Raw genomic sequence first — 23,971 nt, 5'->3', positions numbered from 1 at the left:
ACAAAATCAAACAAAGCAGAAATCCGTTCGCGTGCAAAGAAAATGCCTGCAAAAGAGGAGTCTTGTTAAGAGGCGTCTTCTCTGAATAGAGGCCTGTCGTTTGGATGGAACCCCTCCAAGGCCCACATTCTGTGCTTGGTCTCGCTAAACTTACAACATATATTATGAAGCCTGCAAATATGGTCCTTATTGGAGAGGTGGTGCATCATGGAAAAGGTTGGAGCAATAGTTTGGATTTAAAAAACAAAAAAAGAAAACCGCTTTGTAAAAATAATGTGAGGCATGCTTACCCTGCAAGATATATCCATCCGGCAATTTGATTCTCAATACAGTGTAATTGTATTTCTTCATTTCTCTCTGTTCTTCCCGCTCTCGCATAGCTTTGGTTCTGAGCATTGCATTCCTTTCCATCCGCTCTGTCCTAAAAGGGGAAAGCAGTAATGTTGGATCTGTAAGTTCTACGTCAGTCCTGTGCAATTAGATATATTTGTAGATTAATGCTTGGTCAAAATACTGTAATCAGGCAAAGTCCACCGTGTATCTCACTTTGTACTATGCAAAGACCAAATGCACTTGCAACCTTTGTAGGCATATTATAAATAATGAAATTGCTTTCATGATTTCAAACAAAAATTAATCCGCTAAGTAGCGGGCGTGGACGGAAATGATTCACTTAATACAGTATGTGGTAGTAAAGCAATGATTACAACTGTTTCATAATAAAAACGAAATAAGACAATATACTATGTAATGGCTGTGCTAATCTGCAACACAGAATGGTGCTAGTTAAGCTCCTTTTAATTTGATGGTTTTGCTAAACCATTGCTGTTTATAGCATACCAAATGTCTGCTAATAAGGTCCTTGATTCCTGGCTATTTTAATAGGATCATCTGGTAACCTTATTCATATACGCAAAATACATTTTGCAGGGAAGAATAGCTGAGTGGTACATTTTTTTGACTGTGGTGTTCTGCATTGAGAGCCAATGTATTTGTTCATAAATAACTTGGATAAGGAACACATTCCTTTCTTCTCCAGCAGATCTTTCTAAAGGACATGAAAACATACCCTGACATTAGTAGACAGTAAGTCATAAGGCCATGTACACTTTCTAATGCAATTCCTTCAGTTTCCCATAACGATTGAGGGGAGAGGCCGATTAAAAAAAAAAAAAAAAAAAAGGAAAACTATCAATTGCTTACCATGTGTAATAGTTTATTAATTTAGTACCATTTTAAATACATTACATTACAATAACTGCCCCCAGTCAGTTTTAAAACCAGCTTTTTTTTTTTTTAGGGTATTTCTAACTTTGTGTGATATAATGGCCATTATTTAAATGGGGGTTCTACTATAATTTAAACAATTAAAACAAACACAAGAAGCAAAAAAAAAAATTAATCATTTACAATAAAAAGGAGGATAAGCTATGTTCTCATACGTCGAGTTCAGATTGGTAAACTAACGAGGTGCATTAGTCATAAGAATTCAGGATAAGGGTGAGGTCAGTTGCAGGTGTTGGGATTTACAATCTCTGATGCGTAGGCATCTTCCCATGCTTGCCAGATATTATAAAACTTCTGGGGGCAGCCTCTGGACCAATATGTAAGTTTAATGAGAGATGGTGCTGTTGCTATTGTTTCCCAATATTTGTTTGACAGCCATTTTCAGATCATCAGCTTTCAAGCGTAATAAATGAGTGTGCGAAACATAGCTCTTTGGTTATTTTGGAGGACTCTATTATCAATAATTCCCATCAGGCAGACCTCAGGGGAGACAACTTTGGGAAAAGCTTAGATTGGTGTGTAGTTCACTCACTACTTTCCTTCATTAATGTTGACCTGGCATCTTGGGAAGTTCACCCTATTGTCTTGTCAAAATTTAATCGCTCGGGTGAGTAATATAATTGATGTAACTGTATTAATCTGTCCCTTGACAAGATTAGGTAGTCATATGTTTTGGTCGTGGCTTCATCCCAGGCCTCTGGGTTTAGGTTAGGCACCACTGCCTTCCATTTTTCAAAGGAAGCTTGGAAGGGAGGTGGTTTCATTGCAATTAGGCCCCGGTAGAGCCTGGTCACCAATTTTGGTCAGCGGCCCAGAGAATACCCTCTATCGCGGGTGGTTCATAGTTCAGCTGCAGTTGCTGGAATTGTTGGTAGAAAGCATGTCGTAGTTGTAGATAGGCAAAGAATTTTGGTGGGTTTCCGGGTTTAGTTAGCTCAATCTAGTTACCGTATATACTCGAGTATAAGCCAATCCGAGTATAAGCCGAGGTACCTCATTTTACCTACGAAAACTGGGAAAACTTATTGACTCTAGTATAAGCCTAGACACAACTACAGCCCTGTCTCCCAGCAGCGCACCTTCCGCCAAAGAGACTCCCCCAGCGATCAACCGGACTTCTTTGCAAAGTTGATGGTGACAGAGAATTGTGCAGAGTGCTGTGTGATATTGCCATCACTGTTAATCTTTCGTATAACCAACAGAGGGTGCTGTGTGATATTGCCATCACTGTTAATCCTTTATACAACCAACAGAGGGCGCTATGTGATATTGCAGTTACTGTTATTCTTTGATACAACCAACAGATGGCGCTGTGTGATATTACAGTTACTGTTATTCTTTGATATAACCAACAGATGGCGCTGTGTGATATTGCAGTCACTGTTATTCTTTGATACAACCAACAGATGGCGCTGTGTGATATTGCAGTCACTGTTATTCTTTGATACAACCAACAGAGGGCGCACTGTTATTCTTTCATAAAACCAACAGAGGGCATTGTGGGATATTGCAGTCTCTCCCCAAGTGAACTGTTGGTATAGGAATGATTAAAAGTGACTGCAATCTCTGCTACTGCCCACTGACCCGAGTATAAGCCGAGGTAGACTTTTTCAGCACATTTTGGATGCTGAAAAACTCGGCTTATACGCGAGTATATACGGTATAACTTTTAAAGGTACCATGCTGCAGTAGGTCCTTTAGGACTGTAATACCATAGTCTGACCAGCATTCATATTTCAGTAGTTATGTAAAGTGTTCTAAATAGGAGTTACCCCATATGGGGGGGCATAGTGACGAGTAAATGGGTTCACTTTAGCTTTTTAAAGAGCTATAGCCCAGACTTTGTGTCTTTCAGTACTGGGTGGTCAAACCTGAGGTAGCATATTTTTCTGCATGGAGTATATTGTACAGTTGCTATAGAGCTGCAGGGCCATATTATGGTTATCCGAATTAGGGTTGAACCACCAGGAGAGGTAGTACAATTGAGAAGCTATGTGGAATTGGTATGTCAGGCAGGCCCAGGCCACCATCCTCCACTGGTGTTGCGAGTTTTGCCTTAGCAAACCTAGGGGCTTTGTAATTCCACACAAATGAGATTTTGCATTTGTTTGGGTATGAGCCTTGGGGTGTTGTTGAATATATTCAAGAATTTGGGGAGGTACACCAAATAGTAGGAGAGATAGGGGGCACCTCTGCCTTGTCCCCCTAGTAATAGTGAAGGCTGGTGAACAAGTGCATTTACTCACTAGTGCCTGCGGAGCTTAATATAAGTTTGGCCCATTGGGTAAAATTTTCTCCTATGCCAAATCTGTGTAGCACTTCCCATAGGTAGGGCCATTCAATTGAGTCAAAGGCATCTAAGGATAGTACAACTTTTGAGCCTTGATTTGAGTATTGTGCATAGATATTAGTATATAACCTGCGTATATTTATATTTGTGGATCTGCCTGGCTTGAAGCCTGATTGATCGGGATGGACAATGTCAGTAATAACTTTGCTTAGTCTGGTAGCTAGCAGTTTTGCGAACATTTGACGATAGAAGCTACATAGAGTTGGGTCTTTCTCTTTTTTTGTGGATAACTACTATCATTGCTGAGTTAAAGGAGTTTGTCAGTTTCCCATGCTCAATTGAATGAGAGAACGTCTTGCAAGTATCCTGCTAAAATCTCTGCTTCCTGTTTATACCAGTCTGATGGTAGTCCATCTAGACCCGGTGTTTTATTGGAGGGCAGAGAAGCTATGGTTTTAAGTATCTCCGCTTTTGTAATCGGGGCGTTGAGTATGCTTTAGTGTTTGGGTGTTTCCACCTCCAGAAATCTGGAAGGCCCATGGCAGTTGCCCATTGCAAAAGTGTAGGGCAAACAGACACACAAGCAGCACTGGGCAAGAAGAGAATGGCACACACAGGCAGCACTGGGCAAGCAGAGAATGGCACACAAGCAGCACTGGGCAAGCAGAGAATGGCACACACAGGCAGCACTGGGCAAGCAGAGAACGGCACAAACAGTCAGCACTGGGCAAGCAGAGAATGGCACACCCAAGCAGCACTGAATAAGTAAGTACCGACAGTCCTCCATGTCGCACAAACCCCTCTGACCAGCCACACAAGGCTGAAGTCCCCTCCTACATTGCTGGCAGGAGTCTACAAGTCGAGAGGGAGGGAGGGGATCGTACCACAAGACAAACTTCACAGGTCCAGATTTACAAACAGGGCACCCCTAGACCGTCTCTGCTCATCTCCCCCTCTCCGTCCGCGTCCCCCTCCGCACCTTTCTCCTCTGCGTCTCCCTCCCCTTCCGCTTCCCCCTCCACGTCTCTTCCCTCCGCCACCCCTTCTGCTTCCCCCTTCGCATCTCCCTCCCCCTCAGTGTCTCACTTCCCTCCCTGTCTGGCTCCTCTTCTGCTTCCGCCCCCCTGCTTCTCTCTCCCCATCCGCATCCCCCTCCTTTTGTGTGGCAGCGTGCGCGTATATACGCATATCTTGACTATGCGAAGTTGCGCATGTGCAACTGACTTTAATGTGGCTGGGCGGCACGTGGCCCCTGAATTTCTGCCACCCTAGGCCCGGCCCATTGTGGCCTTGCCACACATCCGGGCCTGCCTACTTGGTATTCTCATCATGCCTTAAGTTGGCTAAAAACATTTGAATATTTAATAAACTCAATAGAAGGGTTTTTCCATCAACATGGATTCATACACCATAAAGTACAAGGTGCTGTCCTTTTATTACAGAGAAAATAGAAATCCTTTTTAAAAATTAGAATTATTTGCTTAAAATGGATTTTACAGGCAGTAGCCATCCCATAATTGGGAGCTTTCTAGATAACTGATTCCCAGATAAGGGATCCCATAACTGTGCTCAAAACGATGAAAGATTTTTGAACACACTGGGAGAGAGCTCCTGGTGCAGGCAACCATGTTATGGCACTGAGAATAGTAGGAGCTTTCCCTCTTATGTGCATGTGTATGACGTGACATGCATTCATATAGTGATCATACCATGAAAAGTGCTCATGGGCATTAAAGCCACTAAACGCCTCCCGCACAAGGAGTTTGCAAGAGGCATTTAAAAAAAAGGAAGTGAAGCTAAGGACATATATTGTTTCCAATAGCAATTACATTTCCAAATAATGTTAAACATTTTGAGTGATTTTAATACATAATGGAGAATTGCTAAGAATTGTGTTTTATTATGCAAAAATTCATAATTCTCTTTTTATGCTCTGAGCTGCTGACCATCTACACCCTTCCGATGTATCTTGAAGCACGATATATACTGTATTTAGCAAGCATTACTCCTAAACTCTAATGGTAGATTTCATATTGTGTGTGGTCCTTATTTTCCAGTGCTTTTAAAGACATTACGATTTATTGCCATTGCTTATAGATGGGGATCAAACAGACACATTTATACAGAGCTTAACACAACTCCTTATCATTCACATCAGTTTCTGCCCTAATTTTCTTACGCTAATGGAGCTTGAGGTCCCCATCAAATTTCCTAATTACACAATACACTAGGGGTGATTTCATTAGAAGCCAAATACTAAATCTCAAGACCCAAACGCAGAAAGGCAGGAGAGCTATTAACTGACCCAGTGAGCCACTTACTTTGTTTTACTTTTTACAATCTCAAGGAATGTCAGTCTTTTGGTGAATATGAATGATATGATGATACAATCTCCTATAAAATATCCAGCACAAGGCTCACAGCTGTGTCAGGGGGAGCCCCTAAATTAAAATTAAATCCAGTGTAGATTTATTGAAGCACTAAATGTTTTGGACCAAGTTACAAACAATCTAAATAAAGTGTAATTTTTAAAGCAGTTGAACTCGCATAAGCCCCAAGTGTACACTTTACAAGTACATTAGAGGACATTATAGACAAATAGCAGGTGACCTTTTTACCCATAAAGTGGATCACCGTACCAGAGGCCACCCCTTTAGACTAGAAGAAAAGAACTTTCATTTGAAGCAACGTAGGGGGTTCTTCACAGTCAGGACAGTGAGGTTGTGGAATGCACTGCCGGGTGATGTTGTGATGGCTGATTCAGTTAATGCCTTTAAGAATGGCTTGGGTGATTTTTTGGACAGACATAATATCAAAGGCTATTGTGATACTAAGCTCTATAGTTAGTATAGGTATGGGTATATAGAATTTAATTAAAAGTAGGGAGGGGTGTGTGTATGGATGCTGGGTTTTCATTTGGAGGGGTTGAACTTGATGGACTTTGTCTTTTTTCAACCCAATTTAACTATGTAACTATGTAACTCAGCTCCATCTTGTGCCCATAGCACAAATTACATAAGCAAGAATAAACATCTGGATAATACTGTTCACAATCTATCGACAATTATACCATAATGTAGCATTTAGTAGTGTTACATATCAGCAGTGTAATAAGTAAAAGGTAATTCTCACCAAAACCACAAAGATACAGTCCAAAATAGTTATAGTCCATAGTTCATGGATTGGTTCAATTTTCAGTCTGCGACTTGGAATTTTTGTAGTAGTAAGACATGTTACCTACTTTGGATTCACCCAAATGTGTACTTTCCAAAAATATATGGTTATATGGGGTAAAACTTATTTTCTTGTGGCTTTACCCCTTTATAAAATGCCGAGTGTGTTGATTTTTCAGTAGATGAAGTGACCTCCATCTACTGTGTACACTAATTTCATTTTGGGGTTTCTACATGCCAGATACCTGTACTTTGGTGATCTGTTTGGTGGACCTCTGGCATTTTTAGGTTGTTTTTTCTTGGTACTTAATGACATTTGGGAGGTACAAAGTTGCAAAAGTTTTGAGGTAATTATTCATAGTTTTCAAAACTTTGCATTTAGTTAATATAAATACTCATTTATCTATTTGGATTCAACAGAATGTGTACTTTTTCAAGAATATATTGTTGCCTGGGGTAAACCTACTGTTGCAGGACTTTTTGGCTTTTTTAATCTGAAATATGTAGATTTCTACTGTACTGCCTGAAAATGTGTTATGTCCTGCTGGGAGGTGTTGATCTAAGTCAGAAATCTCCATATAACTATCCGAGATTAGTAATTAGTCTAGATGTACATTGTGTAGCTGCTACCTTGGTTTCTGCTTTGTATACAGTATACCAATTCCTGGGCTTTGATGACTGAGCATCAGCTGTGCTGTACTTTAGCACAAAAGAAATATTAGGATCTACAGGAGACATAATCGAAGGTTTAAAATCTTTAGTTCTGCAGAGTAGCAGTAAGCACAATTATATACATTTCTAGCATATTCCTTTCTCAGACTTTTATTCACTTCCAATGGACTGAATGCAAATTTTTAAAAGTATGTTCTGCTTCATAATTGAAAAAACTAATTATATTTGTGTCTCTATGCAGAGTTCAATAAATAAATACCTGTCTCTTTGCTCCTTCTTTATCTCCTCTGCTGTCAGGTTGAAGAAGTCACTGGTAAGGTCAAAGTGCGCAGCTTCAATGGATGGCATGAAAATACGCAGTTGCCTTTCCAGACTTACTCTCAAAGGCTCTGCACTCAACAATGCATCACAATGCCCCTGTAGTGCATCTAGGTTTTTCATTGCATCACTACCCAGCACAAAAAAATCTTCCTGTAGATCTAAGACATGAAATATAATACTAATTATCATATAGATCTTGGACAGTCGCATTTTGTTTTCAGAGACACTGCCACACATCCAGTTATCTCATATCAGGATCACCAATGCTTACCTTGTCCATGGATTGTCCTCTTTTCAAACCCAATAGCCTCAAAGAATTCATGTGAGCCTTCTAGACAGCTGATTTTCTCCTGTGTAGGTAGTAATAAAGAATGACATAATTTGAAAGAAAATGTGAAAATCCTGTAAAATGTTTTTAAATCTGCTGCATTTCCTCACCTGAAACACCTTGTTTGACAGTTTAATTTTGTAATACTTCTCTTCTTCAGGGTGGCTGATTATGTTATTCAGGTATCTAAATGAGAGAGATTAACATCACCTAAGAAATGGGTGGGGGTTGAAAACTGTACAACTTAAAGGGATACTGTCATTGGGAAAACATGTTTTTTTTTTCCCAAAATGCATAAGTTAATAGTCCTGCTCCAGCTGACTTCTGAACTGAAACTATTTTTATTTATATTTAATTTTGAAATCTGACATGGGGCTAGACATAGTCAGCTTCTCAGGAGTCCCCAGTCATGTGACTTGTGCTCTGACAAACTTTAATCACTCTTTACTGCTGCGCTGCAAGTTGGAGTGATATCACCCCCCTCCCTTCCCCTCCAGCAGCCCATCAGCAGAACAATGGGAAAGTAACCAGATAACGGCTCCCTGATAGATCTCCCAACAGCACTCAATAGTAAAAACCGATGTCCCACTGTGATCCCATTCAGTTACATTGAGTGGGAGAAACAAGTCTGTCACAAAGCAGTTCCATAGTGCAGCACTAGCTCTTTCTGAAACCACATGACCAAGCAAAATCACCTGAGATGGCTGCCTACACACCAATATTACTAAAAAAAAAAAAAAAAAAATACACTTGTTGGATTAGGAATGAAATTTTATATGGTAGAGTGAATTATTTGGAGTGTAAACAGTATAGTTTTTGAATAAAATCTACACCATAAAAATCATGACAGAATCCCTTGTAGGCAAAAAGGTAATCTCTGCACCCTTGAAATCCCAAAATATGGGTCCTCATTCGCAACAATGCCCTGTATGGTAGATGATACTATATAATGACCCAGTCTCAATGGTCAGCTGGGCAAGCATGTACTCTTGTGGTAAACAGGTTATAGACTGAACCTTAGCATGCCTGAAAACCGCTTCTCACAAGGCATCACTGTGTAGATCTAGAACACTAAGGGGCACATTTACTAAGGTTAGAAGTGAATTTTCTAATTCAAAAACGTCAAATTTCGAAGTAATTTGTGGGTACTTCCACCATCGAATAGGCCAAATTCGACTTTGATTCTAAGTAAAAAACTTAGACTTCGAAAATCGAAGTACTGTCTCTTTAAAGAAGTTTGACTTCGACACTTCGCCATCTTAAACCTGCCGAATTGCTGTTTAGCCTATGGGGGACCTCCTCCTATCTTGAGTGTTTGGGCAAGTTTTGAGATATCGAAGGATTTTTGGTAAAATTGTACGATTTTACACTTTTAAAAATCCTTCGACTTCGAATGTTGGACTACCCTATTCCATGGTCGAATTTCGAAGTTTTTTGCACTTTGAAATTCGACCCTTAGTAAATGTGCCCCATAGTATATGTACTTACTTAGCTATAGTCTCAGTTCCAAATTTCACTTTTTCTCTGTCTTTGTTATATGTGTGAATCTTCAAAATGGCAGCAGATGTGGGATCTGTGTTGGACAACTGGAAAAAACAGAAACTTCAGTAAACGATCTAAGGATAGAATCAGGTTTAGCAAACACTTTATTATACTCTAAAAATGCTCACCCCCTGTATAACATTTCTAATGTGGCCCTCTCTCTCCTCTTTTCTAAGCAGTTCATCAGTAAGTGGGCATCTGAACAGGATGGTACAAATAGAACTGGACTTCTTTCTTGCAGTATCAATATCCTGCTAGAGTGAAAGTAATGTCATTTGTTTGAATTTTTTTTTCTGACTGAACAGTCTATTCACATTTAGTATATTACCTTTTGAGCTGCAATAGCCTCTTCTTTCTGTTCAACAATCACCTCTTTCCTGCCTGGAAAGAAAAACATTTAATCATAACACCCTAAAATAAGAGTTCATTTTTCTCTTACGGCTCGGGGGACACAGGAACCACAGGGTTAAGCTCCTCCCTCCAGGAGGCAGGACACTGATAGCAAAGCTGAAACTCCTCCTTCTCCCTCCTCTATATACCGCCTGCTTAACTCCCCTAAATCAGTTTTTTCAGTGTCCTGCTTCCAAGGAGGTAGGGACTAGGCCTCTAGGAGGCCCTACTGGTAGTGAATCTACGGTCAATGAATAGCATTGACACCCGGGGTGAGACTGGAGTCAGGGACAGTCCTGTTCTCCATGGTTAGCCCCCATCGCGGGATTCCTCGGCTGGGGTCTGTAAGTCTTGCTGGCAAGCTGGCCATCCATCACATAGGGCCTGCCAGCACCGCAGGACCCTGACTGGCCAGACCGAGAGGCTTCTGAGGGGAGCTCTGGGGTCCCTGGAATATCGGTAAGTACACCGCTAGTGCACTTTCAGGGACCGCACTTACCCTGCAGCCCTCTCACCAACGCACAGGGGGGAGAGGCAGCGGTAAGCAGCTCTGTGCAGGGCACCGTCGGGAGGGGGCATTAGGACCCAGAGCAGGCGGCATTTCTTATGCGTCTTGCCTAACGACGTCCCTTCCTTCCCGGCTCCTCGCACCATTAGACGGCTCTTCAAAGTCAACGCCGGGCGCGCTGGTCTAGCGCTCGGTTGCGACGTTAGCGTGCGGGGAGCCTTATCCACGGCGGGCGAACCTCTGCACGGGTGGCTGCTGCTTCTCCATCTCCTTCGTCTATCAGGTGCAGTTGGTGGGGGAGTACACGTTCCAGAGGCCTAAGGCTGCAGGGAGGCCATGTTTCCCAGGGGAGGGAAGACAAGGGCCTCTGCCTCAGTAACTTACCTTGCCTGCGCTTCATGCGGCGCCAAATTTCCCAGAGGTCAAGGGGACCCGACCTGTGCAGCCTGCACAGCATCAGGGGAAACTTCTAACCCTTCCATAGCACTGGAGGTCTCAGATTTGGTGAATGATGCTCCTGCTGGGGAGTCTTCAGGGGCTTCAGCTTCCCATTCCTATTCTGTGGGGGACAATCCTCCTCCTTGGGCGCTACAGCTGTCGCAATCCCTGGCTAACCTACAGGGAATTGCAAACCTATCCGTCTCTGGATAAGTTTGTATCTCACCTATCCGCTCAGCCTCAGGCTAAGCACAGGAAGGCCCCGAGCAAGAGAAGGGTGCCTCTGTCCGCATCATCGAGGGATTCTGCGGACGATATCGGTGACTGAGTTTAGCGAGGGTGAAATTTCGTCCGCCTCTTCAGAGGGTATTCCTGATCCTGACAAGGAGGTGCCACATGATATTCAAGGAATTATCAGAGCCATCAAGACTTCCCTTCAGTTGGAGGATCCATCTGGAACGGGGTCGGGAGCCAAAGGACCCTTTAAGCGACAGTGTAGACAGAGTGCCGAATTTCCTTTTCACGATCAGTTGGGTGAGGTTATCCAACAGGAATGGGACTGCCCAGAAAAGAAGTTTCAACCTTCACGCAGGTTTTCTCATTCTTATCCCTTTGCTAAGGATCTAACAGAGAAATGGGGCGTTCCTCCAGCAGTAGACGCTCCGGTATCTCGTCTGTCCAAGAATACAGCCCTTCCTGTCGCAGATGCGGCAGCCTTCAAGGATCCCACCGACAAACGCCTTGAAGGGTTCTTCTGTTCAATTTTCATTTCCCCAGGCTCCACCTTTAGGCCTATCATTGCAGCGGCGTGGGTCAGCAGGGCTATGGCGGACTGGGCTCAGGAGCTCCTAGATGGCCTCAAGGATAATTTGTATAGAAAATTAGCCGAACAACACAAGCTGGTGTAGCGGGGATCTCCCCTGCAAGTTTATTTAGTCAAGTGATGTAACGTTTCGGGGGCGTGCCCCTTCATCAGACATCAGATGTCTGATGAAGGGGCACGCCCCCGAAACGTTACATCACTTGACTAAATAAACTTGCAGGGGAGATCCCCGCTACACCAGCTTGTGTTGTTCGGCTAATTTTCTATATAGATACAATTGGGAGAGGTGCCGACCCCTCCAGCCAACACCAGGCATCGACTATCAGGAGAGACTCTGGGGAAATTAGGTAATATATTCGCTCAAGGATAATTTGCCCAGGGCAGAATTATCTTCCCTAGCTGATGGTGGACGCCAATGCATTTCTGGGAGACGCTCTTCTGGACTCGTTGCAGGTATCCGCTAGAACATCTGCCACTGCAGTAGCAGCGTGCAGAGCGCTCTGGCTGAAGCACTGGACGGCGGATCTCAGTTCTAAGAAGGCTCTAACATCCATGGCCTTCAAGGGCAGACGTCTGTTTGGTGATGAGTTAGAGAAGATAATTTCTCAGGCCACTGGTGGAAAAGACCACTTTACTGCCCCAACACAAATCCCGCACCCATACAGGCCAGAGGCGCGGGAGGTTTTTTCGTGGCCAAACCTCCAGATCATCTAGAGAAGCTCGACCCACCTCTTCCTTCCAATCCAAGAACAGGTTTCAACACAAGAGCTGACAGGGCTGGCAGCCTCGGAAGAGCCAACAGAAGCCCTCCCCTGACAAGTCCTCATCACAATGACGGGACAGGCCCTCCGGTGCCAGATCAGGATATGGGGGGTCGCCTGCTTTGGTTCCAGGAGGTATGGCACGACTCGGTGTCAGATGCTTGGGTTCACGAGCTTGTAGCGGAGGAGTACAAGCTAGAGTTTCTATCCCATCCCCCAGAACGATTCTTCCTTTCCAGGATTCCTCAGGGAGACCCAAAGAGAGAAGCTTTTTTCACAGTGGTTTCGGGACTTCTTCAGGCCGGAGTTATCGGGCCAGTCCCAGAGGACCAGATCTTCCAAGGTTTCTACTCAAATTTATTCGTGGTTCCCAAGATGAATGGCTCCTTTCGACCAGTTCTGGATCTAAAAGGTTTGAACAAGTTCATCAGATACCGTCGATTCCGCATGGAAACTATTCGCTCAGTCATAAGATCTTTGAGCAGGGACGAATTTCTGGCGTCCCTGGATATCCAGGACGCTTACCAACATGTTCCCATCTGGCCAGGGCATCACAAGGTCCTATGGTTTGCTTTTCTCCAACGGCATTACCAATTTGTGGCTCTCCCCTTCGGACTCTCTTCGGCTCCACGGGTGTTCAATAAGATCATGGCAGCGATGTCGGCGGTCCTACGCCTTCATGGTATTTCCATCACGCCATATCTGGACGACATCCTGGTAAAGGCGGCATCCCTGGAACAGGCTCAGCGGCATCTGGCAATCACAATCAGGACATTAGAACAATTCAGGTGGTTGATCAACCGGAAGAAATCCTTCCTAATTCCCTCCCAGGTAATGCAGTTCCTGGGACTAATTCTGAACACACGTTCCCAGAGAGTAGTTCTGCCACAGGAGAAGCAGGAGAGGATGTGATTGCTGGCTCGGCAGCTCATCCAGATCAGAATACCGTCGGTGCGCTTTGCCATGCAGGTACTGGGATTCATGTCAACCATGGAGGCAGTACCATTTGCGCAGTTTCACCTGAGACCTCTGCAACTTTGCATTCTGCGGAACTGGCGGAGGACCTCTATGAATCAGAGGATCACATTGGATCAAGTGACTTTGCAGTCTCTACGGTGGTGGATAGACCCAGTACACCTAGCGGAGGGCCGAAGGTGGGGTGATACTCAGTGGACGGTCCTCACCACCGACGCCAGCCTCACCGGTTGGGGGGCAAGGTTCGATCAAAGATCGGCCCAGGGAAGTTTGTCTCCGGCGGAGTCCAGACTACCCATAAACATTCTGGAGCTACGAGCAATACATCTTGCACTGCGCCATTGGGAGGAACCCCTGACGGGTCTTTCAGTACGAGTACAGACAGACAACGCGACCGCAGTCGCATACATAAATCACCAAGGGGGAACGCGCAGCGCCGCAGCCTGGTCAGAGACGGCTCAGATTCTATCCTGGGTGGAGGACCGGATACCAGAGATTTCCGCAGTGCACATTACAGGCATCCAGAACTGGGAGGCGGACTACCTAAGCAGGCATCGGCTGGACCCAGAAGAGTGGGAGCTCTTGCCGGAGGTGTTCGACATGGTAGTCAGCAGGTGGGGACAACCAGAAGTCGATCTCATGGCGTCTCGACACAACAGGAAGACTCCATGATTTTTCGCCAGAAGCAGAGACCCGCAGGCAGCGGGAGTCAACGCAATGACCCTACCGTGGCGGTTCAAACTCGCATACATTTTCCCTCCAATTCCAATGCTTCCTCAAGTTCTAAGACGATTTCGACAAGAAAGTTTGCATCTAATCGTCGTGGCTCCATTCTGGCCTCGGAGAGCCTGGTTCACTGACCTAATATCAATGTCATCGGGAGACCTACCAAGACGTCCCGACATACTTCCCCAGGGCCCATATTACATCACAACCCAGGACTACTATCCTGTTGAGACCGCTATCCTGAGAGGAAAAGGCTTTGCAGATACGGTGATCGATACAATGATCAGGGCTAGGAAGCCATCTTCAGCCAAGGTATATTACCGTGTGTGGAATGCCTACGCATCCTGGTGTGAGACCAGGGGAGTTCCCTTTGACCAGCTCGATATATCTCGAGTCTTGCTATTCCTACAGAGGGGTCTCGAGGGCGGTCTAAAATTGGCTTCCCTCAGGGTACAGATTTCTGCATTATCAGTGCTCTTTCAAGAGAGATTGGCACTAAAGGACGATATACGTGTCTTCCTCCAGGGGGTTGCCCATGTAGTGCCTCCTTTCAGAAGACCGGTTCCAACATGGGATCTCAACCTGGTATTGAGAGCCCTCCAAGATCCTCCGTTTGAACCACTAGGGTCGATTTAACTCCCGGTGTTGACCTGGAAGGTCATTTTTCTGATGACCATCTCTTTGGCCAGGCGGGTCTCTGAGTTGAGTGCTCTCTCCATAGATCCACAATACATGGTTTTTCATTCCGACAAGGTGGTTTTGCGAACGGTACCATCCTTCTTACCCAAAGTGGTGTCTGCATTCCAGGTCAACCAGCCTATAGCGGTTCCATCCTTTTGTCCGAATCCAAAGAACGAGAAGGAGGTTTGTCTACATTCCCTGGACGTTGTCAGGGCGTTATCTACATATGTGAAGAGAACAGCTTCGTTCAGGAAGTCCAAATCTTTGTTTGCAATTCCCTCAGGTCCTCGGGTAGGGACAGCGGCATCCAAGGCCACCATTTCAAGGTGGATCAAAGAGACTATTCGGCAGGCTTACATAGCGGCCCACAAGAGCCCCCCAGAGGGGGTCAGAACTCATTCGACTAGGGCCCTAAGCACTTCCTGGGCATGGAGGAATGAAGCCTCCGCTGATCAGCTGTGCAAGGCTGCCACATGGTCCTCAGTACACACTTTCACTAAATTCTATCGTTTTGATGCTTTTTCATCTGCTGAAGCGTGTTTTGGCAGAAAAGTCCTGCAATCAGTAGTTTGTTCAGACTGAAGCAGGAAGTTGGTCTCTGTTCTTCCCTCCCTGAATTATCAGTTAATGGGACTACTTTGGTAAGTCCCCGTGGTTCCTGTGTCCCCCGAGCCGTAAGAGAAAAGGAGATTTTTTGTATAACTTACCATTAAATCTCTTTCTCTCTAGGCATCGGGGGACACAGGAACGCCCACCCTGAAACAGGTAGTTTTTGGCCAGACATGGGAAAAGTTCTCCCGTTGCCTTGACTTTGGTTACGTGTATATAGTTCCTTGTTATTTGCTTGCTATCTAACTGATTTAGGGGAGTTAAGCAGGCGGTATATAGAGGAGGGAGAAGGAGGAGAATCAGCTTTGCTATCAGTGTCCTGCCTCCTGGAGGGAGGAGCTTAACCCCGTGGTTCCTGTGTCCCCCGATGCCTAGAGAGAAAGAGATTTAACGGTAAATTATACTAAAAATCTCCTTTTATTTTACTGACATTATGCTTCAGGTCCACTCTTATCCTACCAACTGTCACCTAAAGGAAATCTCTAAACATACAATAAAGTAAACTTGCTTAGAGCATTCCTCTGAACACTTCTGCAGTTTACATGAATTCTCTGTTTTTAGTGGTTTCTGCGGTATTAGCAGTGTTTGACTGTTATTTTCAAGCTTTCAGCTTATCAGCTCTGTTAGCAACCCTGAGGCTCAACTGACAATCACTCTGAATAGGTTTACATATGGTTTCTCTTTGGGTTTAGGTCCCCTTTTTGAGCATTTTCAGAGTTTCATAGACATTAAGGGGCAGATTTATCAAAGGTCGAGGTGAATTTTCGAATTAAAAAAAAAAAAAAAAAAATCAAATTTCAAGCTATTTTTGTGTACCTCGACTAGGGAATAGTCCAAATTAGATTTGAAAAAAAATTTGAAAATTTGAAAATTCGAATATTGAAATTTATCATGTACTGTCTCTTTAAAAATTCGACTTTGACCATTCACAATCTAAAACCTGCTGAATTGCTGTCCTAGGACCTATTTGGAGTCAATTGGTGGACTTAATTTCGGTTGGTCTTTTTGAATTAGAATTTTGAAGTTTTTCAAATTCGAAATTCGACCTTTGATAAATATGCCCCTAATAGTAAAGCAACTAAAGTTTTTTTTAACCAAAAATTTAAAAAAATTCTTTCAAATGGTGGTCACTGACCCCACAGCCAAAATCTATTGCTCTGTGAGGCCCGCTCGTTTGGCGACATCGCCAAACGAGCGGATCTATCCGTGTATGGCCACCTTTAGTTCCACCTCCTATCCAATCATTTTCTCTTTAATCTCTTTCTTCTCACCTACTGTATCCTTGAACTGCCCCTTGGGCCGCCCCTGCATTGACTCCATTCTTGCCATTGCAGCAGAAGCTGCTGCTATCTGTGCCTCCCCTGTAGGTGGTCTACGAGGTTTAGCTTGTTCTTTTGTAACTTTAGGCACATTTTCCCTGCAGGAAGATAAAAAAGATCATTCATATTCTTTGCGAATTCTTGGCTGAGTTGGCCCCTGTAATCCCTACCTATGACATTTTGTAAAGTCCATTATCTTAATGTAACTTCAAAGCTTTCTCCACAAAAAAAAGTCTAAAAGAGTAATTTAAAGAACTGATTTTTAAATTTGCATGTTTTTAATACAATTAAACATGAAGTATAAATTGATCAAACAGCAGAATAATTAATCTTTCATAATCTGTATCTATTGTACAGCACTGTTGACTATGTTAGTGCTTTAGAAATGTGTTAATAAATTATGCTGTTATAATTTTGAGGTTTAAATATATTAGGTGTCAAAAAGTTTCAACACTCAATCTATAGAATTTCTATTTGATTCTATCTGATTCAGAGGAAGTCCATCTGAAGAAGTCTCCATTTTGCTTTAGAAGGGGAAAGTCGATCATTATCTATAAAAAAAACAAGAAAGACCACACTCTCAGGTCTTCTGAAGAAGAACAAAGTTTTAAGAGGTTGTTCACCTCCCAACACTGTACAATAGTTGCGAATATTCTACAGATGCTGCTAACTAATGTAGCAAATTGTAACAATTCAGAATCTTCACCTGGTTTACTGAGGAGCCAGACTGAAACACCAGAGACAGGCACATGAAACTTTAAACTTGCAAAGCAACTGAACAAAGTCTATATTTCTGGTAAACAATCTGAAAACAATTCAAATAAAAAATGCGCCTGGATGGTGAACAACCTTGTTGATTGAAGTAAAGACTAACATCTTGTTTGAATCCCCAGCCTTTCTCAAAGTGAAAAAAAAAAACCACACACAATATCCCTATAAACCATGTACAGTTGGAAAGAAACGCCCTGTATAGCTAAACATGGTGTCACCAGCCTGGGGCAATCCAACTCAAACATGAAAACACTAATACAAAACATCATGGATACTGTAAATAAAACAAAGATCACAAACAATGTAATACTATAGTCCATTTATACTTTGTATCTACTTCACTTTTTTTATGTTGCCAAACACCAGGTCTGAACTGGAATTCAAAATAGGCCCTGGCATTTTAAGTACACAGTGGCCCAGTAGACCAATAAATAGTCACATTATGAAATCTTACAGCAGTCCCTCTGGCATTTGCCAGAATCTGAAAATTGCCAATCTAGGCCTGCGAAACACATAGGAAGCTTTCACATATAAGAGGGGTTCCTGATAGCTTAACCCAAGAAACACGTATATACAATTTATGTGGTGCACACAAGCAATTCTAAAAAGTTATGCGTTAGAAGAAATGCAAATAAAAACAGATGCATGATTCATGGTTATGCTGATCATGTTGTGCTGTGTCAAGGGTTCCAAAACCCAAAATTCAAATAGAATCCAATATAGTATTGTCATCAAATCTTTAATCCACATACTCTACCTGTATGTATTGTTGTCATTCTGAATGTAAAGATAAAGCCAAATTAAATAAATAAAATACTGCTTTTAGTGGGAAAGGCTATTACTTCGTTTGCAGCATGAGCGCAGGGTGCGCTTAAAGATGTACTGCACTGATTAAAGTACACTGCATATAATGAAAATGATGTTTGGAGTAGTGCTACAATTATTATGGTGCTTGAAGCATGTTTCTCTAATAATGTGTTTAATTGGGAGTGCTTGGAATCATGCTGCATTAATTAAAGTTAAAGTGCCATCCTTAAGAGGGATATAAATGAGCTGGAGAGAGTGCAGAGACGTGCAACTAAATTGGTTAGAGGGATGGAAGACTTAAATTATGAGGGGAGACTGTCAGGGTTGGAGTTGTTTTCTCTGGAAAAAAGGTGCTTGCGAGGGGACATGATTACACTTTACAAGTACATTAGAGGACATTATAGACAAATAGCAGGGGACCTTTTTACCCATAAAGTGGATCACCGTACCAGAGGCCACCCCTTTAGACTAGAAGAAAAGAACTTTCATTTGAAGCAACGTAGGGGGTTCTTCACAGTCAGTACAGTGAGGTTGTGGAATGCACTGCCGGGTGATGTTGTGATGGCTGATTCAGTTAATGCCTTTGATTTTTTGGACAGACATAATATCAAAGGCTATTGTGATACTAAACTCTATAGTTAATATAGGTATGGTATATAGAATTTGTATGAAAGTAGGGAGCGGTGTGTGTATGGATGCTGGGTTTTCATTTGGAGGGGTTGGACTTGATGGACTTTGTCTTTTTTCAACCCGATTTAACTATGTAACTATGTATGTAAGTCCCTGGGTTGTTCACACCTCAGACTCTAGGTATCTTTGTCTCCTGTTCTGTGCATCATACTCTGCCTGCTCTACTCTGTCTGCCCTACTCTGTGTGTCCCATACTCTGCCTGTTCTACACTACCTGTATGCTATACTCTGCCTGCCCTATGCTGCCTGTGTATGCTATACTCTGCCTGCATGTACCATACTCTGCCTGTCCTACTCTGTCTGTTTGTGCCATACTCTGCCTGTCCTACTCTGTCTGTGTGTGCCATACTCTGCCTGTCCTACTCTGTCTGTGTGTGCCATACTCTGCCTGTCCTACTCTGTCTGTGTGTGCCATACTCTGCCTGCCCTAGACTTTGTGCATGCCATTTTCTGCGTGTGGCATACTCTACCTGCCCTACTCTGTCTGTGTGCGATACTCTACCTGTTCTATCCTACCTGTGTGTGCCATACTCTGCCTGCCCTACACTCTCTGTGTGTGCCATACTCTGCGTGTGCTATACTCTGCCTGTGCCATATTGTGCCTGCCCTATGCTGCATGTGAGAGGTTAGTCTGGTGGGGGTTTGTTCTGGGGGTGTGCGAGCATATGAAAATAGTTTTTAGTGGTTCCCTAATGTGTTTGTGTACTGGGGGTTGCTGTGCTATCCATAGGGGAGGAGATGGCATTTGGATTTAAAGGTATGTCTTAATACACTTGCAAGAGCAAATCATTCAGAAGTGATTTGAAAATAATTTGAAAATGAGTTTAACAATGAGTTCAACAGCAACAAGGGAGTCACAGCAGAAGATCCTATTGCCTTTTTTTGGTGCACTGAGACTAATTTTCAGGATTTACTGGCATAATGCATAACTACTCCTGTTACTCATCTCTTTCGTCTTTGTGCTTCAAAAGGTAGCTTCGTCCTTTAGCCCTCTGACTACTACTCACAAAAGCATGGCAATTTTAAATCCTTCCCCCACATCCTCTCCTCTGCTATTACTTGATACAAGACATATGTCTCCAAATCCCTGCTATATATCTATCTGTTAAAAATGTTTGCACACTCAAAACAAGAAAACAATTGGACATAAGGGTGGTTTGAAAAAATAATTTTTACTATTATTCAAGAAAACATATTACATAGATAATGCCATACAATACATGGCGCAATTTATACAATGTTAAAAAGTAGCATAGAAAATCAATCACCCATTAGTCTCATGTAGCAAGCAAGAAATCAGCAAGGGAGCGGATACACCTACCAGAAAAATGAGAATGGCCCCAACGTTTCGGCACCAAGGCCTTTGTCAAGTGAATCCCCTTGACAAAGGCCTTGGTGCCGAAACGTTGGGGCCATTCTCATTTTTCTGGTAGGTGTATCCGCTCCCTTGCTGATTTCTTGCTTGCTACATGAGACTAATGGGTGATTGATTTTCTATGCTACTTTTTAACATTGTATAAATTGCGCCATGTATTGTATGGCATTATCTATGTAATATGTTTTCTTGAATAATAGTAAAAATTATTTTTTCAAACCACCCTTATGTCCAATTGTTTTCTTGTTTTGAGTGTGCAAACATTTTTGACTTAGTATTAACATTGGTTACCTTTGGTAGGGGTAACATTTGTTTTTGCACCTCCTGCTAATTTTTGAACGTTTTTGGTGTGCCCTCCATCCATTATTAACTGTATATATCTATCTGTTATCACCCAAATAATGCTTAGCTTCTGTTCAAACTGCAAACCTGTCTAACCTTATTCAAATTCCCGTTCTCCCCTCTTCTTATCTCTCCTTCTCTTGTGTTCATCCTAATACCCGTTCTTGTCACTAACAAATCCACTTTAATCCATGATCTGTTCTGATTAAGTATTTTCATCCCTATGCCCTAACAGAGATCTGGCTCTCTCAGAGTGACAACGCTATTCAGGGGCATAACAAGCATGTTCAAGTTTTGGATGGCTCACACAAGCACATCAATTAGAAGAAAAAAAGTGGCACTAAAAAAAAACACAAGGACAAATGAAACTTTTAAATCGCTAAGTCCATCATGTGGCGCTCAATTTCTCCTCCCCGGCTATCTCCTATAAGGAAAGCAGGGAGGAGAAATTGAGCGACACACGATGGATCAACCTTTTTGGAGAGGAGGGCAAGCGGAGTTTCAGTAAGTTATTTCTTAATAAAGACGTAGTGATTTAAAAGTTTAATTTTTCCTTGTTTTTTTTCGTTCTATACTAAAATATTTTTTTAAAACATTTTTTATGTTACTGGCCCTTTAAGGTTACACTAGACTAGCTCTCTCTTTTACTCCTGGAACATCTTATCTTTACTTGTGTTACTAACTATCTCTGCACTCATAATCTGCTTCTGTAAGGAACACTTTCCCAATCACTTTAATAAAACAATCAGATTCTACCGTCTGGAGCACTAGAACATTATTTTGTCTAGTCTAGTCATGCACTTTTGCCCTACAGGACAGGGACCTCCTTCCTACTGTGTCTCATATCAAATGGCACTACATCTCTGTATATTTAAACTTATTTACTGTATTTATTATAATACTTGGCCGCCCTCAGTTTACTTTTGTACATTGTAAGATTGTACAGCGATGGGCATCCTTGTAGCGCTTTATAAATACAGTTAAACATGCAAAGCTGGAACAGACCTTTTAAGATTACAACTGCATCAGTGAAAAGTTGCAACTGTCCTGCTAGCAGAAGGCCCTACTGTCTTCTAACCATAGTAGGAACCATTGGACTTTCCATACCTACTTATCGTAAAGGAAAATTTTATTGGTTTTCCAAAACATGAGAACAATTAACTTAAGTTTCAACTTACATTATACCATAAAACACCAGATCAGTTGTATCAGCACACCATTGTACATCAATTATATTGTATCTTTCAAATGGGGGTCACTGATCCCAACTATAAAAAATGCTCTGTAAGGCTACACGTTTATTATTATTGCTACTTTTATTACTCATCTTTCTATTCAGGCCCTCTCCTATTTATATTCCAGCCTCTTATTCAAATCAATGCATGGTTGCTAAGGTAATTTGGACCTTGCCAACCAGAAAAACTGCTGAATAAAAAGCTTAATAACTCAAACACCACAAATAATAAAAAATGAAAACCAATTGCAAACTGTCTCAGAGTATCACTCTCTACATCATACTAAAAGTTAATTTAAAGGTGAACAACCCCTTTAAGTCCTTATTGAAATATGCACAAAATGGAATGCAGACATGTTAAATCATGCACAATCATCCAAGCCACCTTATAGTGTACCTCTCATTAAATCACCTGTACTTACAGCCCAGTCACCTGTCCCTGGAAATTGCACCTCAAATACAGATAACCCCTCCCACTGAAATGAATTGAAAATACAGCCAAACTTCCTCAGACAACAGGCAGTTTTGGGCAGAGCCGGCGTGGCAAGATGCACCTGTAAAAGACATTGTTGGAAATCAATGTTCACCCACAAATCTTACCCTAACTGGCCTTGACATTCAGGAAAACCCTCCACAGCAAATATGCATTCACCCTTAGTCTCAAGTCAATCCTTCAAGGAGACATTTTGTGTGAAAAATAAGAACGTACCAGTGCGTTATACTCATTTAGATATAGAATAATTGTACTTAAAAAAAAAGTAGTGTTTCAGGTTGATTTATTGAATATTTTCTGCAATAACCCTAATATCCCTCACTTCTTGCTGCCTGAATTCCCAGGCTGTGCAGGGTAGCTGGAGGCTCTCTGCTCACTGTAGGACAGGAACCAATCAGCAGCTAGCAGGATCTGATAGCGATCTGAAGCCTGTCTGTGCTTGTGTGACTGCAGGGCTGTGATTGGCCCTCCTACTGTGCTTTTGGCAGGGACCGTTAGGACACGCCCACCCCTCATTTGAAACACAGACAGGGAACAGAGAACATCTATAGGGAGCTCCAATAAAGGGGCTATTTTTAAAGATAAGATTAATTTTTAGCACCATGTAAAAGCAACACCATTACTCATAATTTCCCACAAAATTCATTTTTTTCCCATTTATCCTATATGTCTCCTTTCAGGCTGGGCTATACAGTCTTGGAATGACTGAATTGGAGAATGAGAGCAAATAGTAAGAATTCTGCCAATAATCTGCATATTTTCTCTGGATACAAGGATAATATAAAGGGGCTCCTTGCGCACTTAACTGTTTTAATTAATACGAGGAGGGAGACAGAAGGGGAGAAAGAGATGAGACTAAATGGCCAAGTCCGAGCAAGATTCAGAAGAGGATGGGGATATAGTGAAAGGGGAGATGTAATAGAGCGGGCAACAGATAAAGCAAAGATAATGCCGCGGCACTAAATAGCTCACAAAATGATCTCGATCTCATTCGAATCTGCGCTTTCATAAATCTAGCGCTGCCTGGCGGGTCCCCTTCTCCATTACCAGAGCCATTTTCCTATTTCTCTGCTACCTGTTATCTTCGTTCAGTTTGTGTCCCGGACCCACACTCTTGAACTTTATATCACTCTTTAATCCGTCAAAGAATTTCTTCATATCGGAGAAAACTAGCCCCCAGACAGCAATCCCTGCACTACAACTCCACCTTACGGGATATGACAGCTCTAACCCGGAAGCACCACTCCCAGCACCGGATGTTGCCGTCTCTAAAAGAGACAGCCGCTAAGTAAGTATTCGCCCTCAAAACATATCAGCACCGTAACAATCGATATCCCTAAGTTGTCGCGTCCATCATGTGATCTAACACCCATCCACATGGCTTTGCAAGATCCGCCTCCAAAATCGTAGTCAATC

At 42.7% G+C, this 23,971-nt stretch overlaps 1 protein-coding gene across 4 annotated transcripts in view; it reads right to left on the bottom strand.

The window, feature by feature from the left end:
• The window catches only part of ubxn6.L (UBX domain protein 6 L homeolog), a 24,611-nt gene extending 649 nt beyond the window's left edge, over positions 1 to 23,962 (bottom strand). The window contains exons 1-11 of one of the 4 annotated variants that reach the window (XM_041589767.1): positions 23,631 to 23,839; positions 22,485 to 22,616; positions 16,796 to 16,941; positions 9,942 to 9,994; positions 9,742 to 9,867; positions 9,560 to 9,657; positions 8,182 to 8,257; positions 8,015 to 8,093; positions 7,682 to 7,901; positions 291 to 421; positions 1 to 46 (exon numbers count right to left, since the gene is read on the bottom strand). The exon at positions 1 to 46 is cut by the window's left edge and continues 100 nt beyond it. In XM_041589767.1, coding sequence (XP_041445701.1) covers positions 1 to 46; positions 291 to 421; positions 7,682 to 7,901; positions 8,015 to 8,093; positions 8,182 to 8,257; positions 9,560 to 9,657; positions 9,742 to 9,867; positions 9,942 to 9,994; positions 16,796 to 16,853 — 887 coding nt within the window. In that variant the 5' untranslated portion in view covers positions 16,854 to 16,941; positions 22,485 to 22,616; positions 23,631 to 23,839. 4 annotated transcript variants of the gene reach the window in all.
• Positions 23,963 to 23,971: the final 9 nt, after the last annotated feature.

Source organism: Xenopus laevis, chromosome 1L, assembly GCF_017654675.1.
Source record: "Xenopus laevis strain J_2021 chromosome 1L, Xenopus_laevis_v10.1, whole genome shotgun sequence".
NCBI classification, from domain to species: Eukaryota; Metazoa; Chordata; class Amphibia; order Anura; family Pipidae; genus Xenopus; species Xenopus laevis.
The sequence above is the reverse complement of the archived record's forward strand: the minus strand, read 5'-3'. Positions and strand labels throughout refer to the sequence as shown.